This window comes from Rhincodon typus, chromosome 26 (assembly GCF_021869965.1).
Source record: "Rhincodon typus isolate 14 chromosome 26, sRhiTyp1.1, whole genome shotgun sequence".
NCBI classification, from domain to species: domain Eukaryota; kingdom Metazoa; phylum Chordata; class Chondrichthyes; order Orectolobiformes; family Rhincodontidae; genus Rhincodon; species Rhincodon typus.
The window spans coordinates 36,033,364-36,040,266 of NC_063357.1; the positions used below are offsets into that span (position 1 = coordinate 36,033,364).

General features: G+C 44.0%; 1 protein-coding gene across 1 annotated transcript in view; it reads right to left on the reverse strand.

Moving 5' to 3' along the window:
• Positions 1-507: 507 nt before the first annotated feature.
• Positions 508-6,903, reverse strand: part of LOC109913894 (complement factor B-like) — a 72,896-nt gene continuing 66,500 nt past the window's right edge. Inside the window, exons 16-18 of the mRNA XM_048612746.1 lie at positions 5,498-5,579; positions 2,923-2,972; positions 508-1,685 (exon numbers count right to left, since the gene is read on the reverse strand). Coding sequence (XP_048468703.1) covers positions 1,563-1,685; positions 2,923-2,972; positions 5,498-5,579 — 255 coding nt within the window. The 3' untranslated portion in view covers positions 508-1,562. The remainder of the gene's footprint in view (positions 1,686-2,922; positions 2,973-5,497; positions 5,580-6,903) is intronic.

Below are 6,903 nucleotides of genomic sequence, written 5' to 3' on the forward strand. Positions count from 1 at the left end.
TGTTCAGATCTTGTTGTATTTGAACATGTACTTCAATTTTTGAGGAGTTGCAAATGGTGCTGAACATTGTGCAATCATTGGTTAACATCCCCACTTCTGACTTTATGATGAATGGAAGGTCATTGATGAAGCAGCTGAAGATGGTTGGGGCCTAGAACACTACCCTGAGGGACTCCTGCAGAGATGTTCTGCAGCTGAGATGATTAACCTCCAATAACAACAATCATCTTGCTACATGCCAGGAATGGCTAGACATGATGTAGGAGGAGTTTTATCTCTATCTCCATCCCAATCCATAGGTGCCAGAGCGTTTTGAAGTACTCCAATTGATGCCCATTTTACTTAGCACAACCTAATTCAGGAATTTTTCACTTTTAGATCTCTGGTAGCCCGATGCTAAATCACACTATCTGTTTGACAATTTGGTTGACTCAATCCTTTGGCATAGTCAGTTACCCCAAGGTGGCACTACTGTTAATTTGAAACAAAGCAATGTGAGTGGACAGATTATTTTAAAATAATGTTTATATTTTTAAAATCCCTTTCGGCAAAATTATACAAAATTAAACAAGGCTGTCTCGTACATTCCCACTTTCCCCTTCACCTTGAAGCAACACAACCTGCAAATGGTGTTGAATTTGTGCGAAAGATATTTGGCCAAGTTTGGAATATTGCAAACAGTCTGAGCAGACCCATTGCAGGGTGGCTTTTAGAAACATGAATCAATGGGATACAGCAAGGATTGACTGGAATGACACCAGGAATGACAGATTATCTTTATGAGTTCAAAAACTTTGGAGAAGAGTGAACCTAACTAAGGGCCACACAAAAGTATAAAATTTTAAGAGGATAAATAGAGAAATATTACACCAAATGATAAAATGTAGAAAGATGGAATGGACCCTGGATTATCACAAGAATGTATGAAAGCTGGCAGGAGGAATGCGGAGTGTTATTAGAACACAGATTGCATCACCACAAGTGGATATCGAGTTAGAAATTTAACATAAACTGAAAGCAACTGAATAAAGGAGAACACAAAGGATATGGGAAAAAGCAAGGAAATGGAAGTGTTGCAGACTGCTCCATATTCTATATCTGTCGGTCTCTTTAGAGGAACCACCAACATATGTGAGGTTCAGATGAGAGTCTTCTGTAAATTGTTCACATCAATCTAATGAGAATATTTGAGTTTGACTGCAAGATGTATAATCATGTTAAGCTTTTTTCAAGATTATTGCTAGTGCTAGTGGACAAATGCAGAACATAATGCACAAAACTCCTCTGTCCAGTGTCTTTGTGCAAACACTTGCTTAAAAGATGATAAGTATGCTTGAGTTAAAACAGAGGATAAATAATTCTATAAATATATTGCCTATCTGTTCATTATTAACACCAGCAATGTTTATGTTGTTAACTATGTAAATACACAATGCTGTAAAATGTCTACATTGGGTGGTATATCCAAAATACTCAGTCTTTTGTCAGGAAGGCTCAGTTTACTGAACAGCAGAGATTCTACTCTCCATGATATATTCAGTGTATGCTTGTGCTGTCGACGTTTATTCGTACTCCAGATCTGTGACTCTCTCTCTAATCCAGTTCATCAGTTTGGGCACATTGCTATAAAATCCCATGAAGTTCACTCCACAGACAGATGTTCTTCCAAAGCTGATGATTCCGACCTGTGGATGTGTCAGAGACATTGCACATTAGCACAACATGTCTGTAATTAACACCGAGGTGAGTGGCCAGTGCATCTTTGAATCTCTCTGTCACTTTCCTTCCTCCCCACTTCTCTTGTGCGTGTCCAAATGCTAGGCCTGGCCAAGAGAACTGACCAATAACCTTTTCTGTTACTACTACAGTGACCAGTTGCTGGGAGTTGAAGGTGGCTAAAGATGCATCTGATTCTCTGCTCTTGCCATTAACTCTCTTTCTGCCGGGTAAGTGCCTAGTTCCCTGTACTCTTTCGTAGAATCCCAACACTGGAAGCAGGCCATTTGGCCCATCAAGTCCACAGCAACCTTCCGAGAGCATCCCACCCAGACCCAGCGCCCCCATTCCTGTAATCCCACATTTCCCATTGCTGAGCCAGGTAGCCTACACATTCCTGAACACTGTGGACACTTTAGCATGGACAATCCACCTAGCCTGCACATCTTTGGGCTGTGGGAGGAAACCGGAGGAAACCCACACAGACACGGGGAGAACATGCAAACTCCACACAGACAGTCGCCCGAGGGTGGAATCGAACCTGGGTCCCTGGTGCCATGAGGCAGCCGTGCTAACCACTGAGCCACTGTTTGATCCATCACCTTCTTGAAATGGAGCTCCAGGTCATGAGGGCTAAGTATTTGAGAGTGCTCGGTGCTTCATTCACTTGGGACTATGGAAGCCACACCAAAGAGCTGATTTCCTGCTTAAGCACAGCTTGAAATGGACTGGCTCGCCTCACAGTGAGTGCTGGCTTTGGTTACAAGGATCATTGATGTGGGACACGGAGAGGAACTCAATGCTGCTGGATTAGTATTGCACACAGTAAGGATAGTGAGACCACACAGCTGGCTTAAGAACTATTTGACCTGGGAGGATTGACAATCGGATTAGAACTCTGGGAATAGTTTCACTCGAGAGAAATAACATCCCTTAGATTGATGAACCAGCAGTCTATAGTTAATTCCATCACTTTCCCTGCAAAAAATGTACTTGTCCAGCAATTAGAATTAGATACTGTAAGTAAATGACAACATTGTAAAGAAGAAATCTAACGTGAAATAATTGGCAATAATTTAAGGGGATCAATGAAATCCAATAGTAACTTGGATGGGATTTGCAAAAGATATTTACATCTTGATAGTTTTTAAATATTTCATGCTTTGGAAAGAAAAAACACAATAAAAATAAGCCAAGGTCACTTACCTGGATCCATCGTTGATTTCTCTCCATGACGAAGGGTCCCCCAGAATCTCCTGCCAAAGTCAGTTTGGGAACTAGTCAAGCTTCAACCACCATTATCAAAGAGCCATAATACACAATGATTCGAATAAAATTGAATCTAATTAATAACGGCAGCTTGATTTTCATCCAGACCCCTCATGCCCTGGGTGCCCAGGCAAGTGCCCAGATCACCAACAGCACCAGCCATAGAACCATAGAATGATTACAGCAAAGACTGAGGCTATCTAGTCTATAATTATCACCCAGTCGATACTCACAGAAGCAGATTATCTGGTCACAGTCACATTGTTGTTTTGGAAGCTTGCTTGCTGCAAATTAACAACTGTATTTCCTACCTTGCAGTGTTGAGTACATATGAAGAAGTGTTCCTTTGTGTGTAGAATATAGTGAGATCGTACTGACGTACTGAGAAGCAAGCCTGCCCTAGTACGGCTGCACACAACCTTTATTAACTATAGACACCATGTGCATTAGGAGAGAGAACGTCCACAGCACCCAACAGGTTTGGTCCTAGTTCCTTCCCCCAATTTCTTCTATCACCAGCAGCATCTGCAGGTATCTATACTAAAATAGTATGATACTAAAAAGTAAACTAATTTAGTTATGATACTAAAACAGTTGGGAAAGCAGGCTATGATGAGGAGATAAAGAGTTTACAGATGGATATTGATAGGCTAGGAGAATTGACCAAAATCTGGCAGATGGAGTTTAATGTGAACAAGTGCAAGATTGTCCATTTTGGCTACAGAAAAATAAACAGGCAGATTATTATTTAAATGGGAAGCAGATTCAAAGTACATGAATGCAGAGAGATCTGTGTGTCTTTGTGCATGAATCACAGAAAGTGGGTATGCAGATGCAGCAATAAGAAAAGCAGATAGAATCCTGGCATTTACTGCAAAAGGACTGGATTATAAAAGTAAAGAAGATTTGTTACAATTATATTAGGCGTTGGGGAGACCACCCACCTGGAGTATTGTGTCGAGTTTTGGTCTCCTCACCAGAGGAAGGATGTGGTGATAGTGGAGGCAGTTTAGAGGAGGTTCAGAAGGGTTGATTCCAGGGATAAAAAGAGCTGTCATATGAGGAGTGGCTGAAATAGCTTGGGATTGTACTTGCTGGAGTTTGGAAAAACGAGGGGGGAATCCAACTGCGGTATGTAAAAGAGATTGATAAGGTGGTTGTAGAACACATGTTCTCCCTTGTGAGATAGCCTCCAGCAAGAGGGCATAGATATAGACTGAGAGGAGGTAGGTTCGAAACTGATTGTGAATCTGTGGAACTTTCTGTCCCAGAGTGTAGTGGGGGTAGAATCAATCAACAGATTCAAGAAAGAAATAGAATTGATTCTGATCAAAGGCAGGATAAAGGGCTATGGGGAGTGGGCAGGAAAGTGGAGTTGAGACCAGGATAAGATTAGCCATGATGATGTTAAATGGCGGAATGGACTCAAAGGGCTGGATTGCCTATTCCTGTTCCTAACTCCTCTGTTCCTATGTATCACTGAGGATGTCTGCTGTTTATTAACCAAATAGCACTTACTCATTCCATATAAGCAACTTGAGACATCTGGTGGTCATGAAAAGCATTATTTCAATGCAAGACTGTTTTTTAAATTTGTTCATACATGCGTGGTCAATTTAAGGAATTTTCTTTTGCATATTGTGTGCATTGAGAAACATCTTTTTTGCTGAAGCAGTGAGAAAGAAACTGGAAGAGTGTGGTTCCTTGTTCGCATTGGCACTATGTGGAACCAATGAAAGTATGCCAATATGAGGGGATCTAAATGATTGCCCCTTGTGTGTTTGTACATCACTGACAATAGTTTTTAAAACATTTTCTTTATACAGCTTCATCCAGTAACGCTGAGATCCTTTGTGTGTATATATGTGTACTCGCGTGCGTGTGTGTATACGCGCATGCGTGTGTGTACGCGTGTGTGCGCACGCATGCGCGTGCATGTGTGTGCCTGTGCTGTTTGTGTCTGTGTGCTTGTGCATGTGCCTGTGTGCATTTGTGTGTCTGTGTGCTTGTGCATGTGCCTGTGTGCGTTTGTGTGTCTGTGTGCTTGTGCGTCTGTATGCTTGTATGCTTGTGCCTGTGCCTGTGCGCGTCTGTGTGCTTGTGTGTGTGCCTGTGTTCTTGTGTGTGTGCCTGTGTGCTTGTGTGTGTGCGCGTGTGTGTGTGTGAGTGAGTGTGTATGTGTGCACGTGTGTGTGTGTGCGCGTGAGTGAGAGTGTGAGTGTGAGTGAGAGTGAGTGTGTGCGCATGTGCATGCGTGAATGTGTGTGCGCGTGCATGAGTGAGTGTGTGTGTGTGTGTGAGTGTGCGAGTGTGTGTCTGTGTGTGCGTGCATGTGTGAGTGTGTGTGTGTGTGTGTGTACATGTGTGAGGATGAACATTGTTTACACATGCCTGAAAAGTCTCCATGGCCACTGTGACTGGTGCCTGTGCAGCTGTAACCCTGTGAAGAGTTAATTTACCTTCAGGAGCAGGAGGAGTAAGTTGAGGGAAGGAAGAGGAAAGAAAAGCTTACCTGTACAGCTGTCTGTTGTAGCTCCTTTCGCACAGAACATGTTCTCAGTCAATGGGTACGGTGAATCACAGCTTCGAAAATACTGCAAAAAACAGAGCCAGTGGAGGTATGTTTTAATCATCAGAGAGCCCAATGTTCATATGTCATGGGCTCAATCTCTAGACTTAGTAAGTAGGCCCTTTTTAACATTAAGAGGGTAGTAACAGGAGATAGTGTTACAAGCTGGAGAGACCTCGTCAGTCATTCCCTGTGATGCTGTAAACTGTGCCCCATATAGGATTTGGGGTGGGGGTTGGGGGGCGTGGGGGTGCGGAGGTGAGGAGGGGGTGGGGGGGGAGGTGTGAGGATGGTGGTGGTGAGGCGCAGGGGGGATTTTTAAACTTCCTCACCTCCATGGGTCTTCAGGCTATCTCCAGGATAACAGGCCCTCAAGACCACCTGGAGGTGATTGGGAGATTGGCACAATGCTAACTGCTCAGAAAGACAGTACAGACATGATGGCCTGAATGACTTTCTTCCTTTGGACAGTAGCAATTCTGCGATTCTGCGAGGTTTCTTTGGGCATCTTGCTTGACTGTCAATCGCAAACAGGCTGGAATGTGAGTCGTGGGGTTAAATGTTTCCCCTCAGCTCCTGTTTACCATGGTTACTACCCTCCTGAAGGACCAGGCCCTTGTTCACTAGCATGTAGTGCAAAGGATGACTGGAAACCTGACAGTGCATTGGATTCTATTAACTTGGGGGCAGGCGCGGGCTTTGTAGAACTTGCAGAAAAACTGTGCATGTGAGAGCGTGAGTGTGAGTGTGTGCTTGCGTGTGTGTATGTGAGTGTGTTCTTGCGTCTCTGTGTGTTTGTACGTGTACGCACGTGTGTGTATATGCACGTGTGTGTCTGTGTGCACGCGTGTGTGTATGCATGTGTGTCCGTGTGCACGTGTGCGTCTGTGTTTGAGTGTGCATGTGTTGTGCATGTGTACGCACGTGTGTGTATGTGTGTTTGTGTCTGTGTGCACGTGTGTTTGTCTGTGTGTGTTTGTATGTGAGTGTGTGCATGTGTATGCACGTGTGTGCATGTGAGCATCTGTGTGTGCACTTACATCTGTGTGTGGGTATCTGTGTGTGTGCGCGCACGTGTGTCTGTGTGTGTGCTTGCACGTGTGTGCACATGTGTGAGTGTGCATCTGTGTGTGTGCATCTGTGTGCCTGCATCTATGTATGTGTGTGTGCGTGTGTGTGTGTGTGTATGAGAAAGGGTGCGTATGCATCTGTGTGTGCGCTTGCGTGTGTATGTTTACGTGCTTGTGCACCTGTGTGTGTGTCTGTGTGTGCACATGTGTGCATCTGTGTATGCGCAAGTATGCATCTGTGTGTGCGCTTGCGTGTGTGTGTGGGCATCTGTGTGTGTG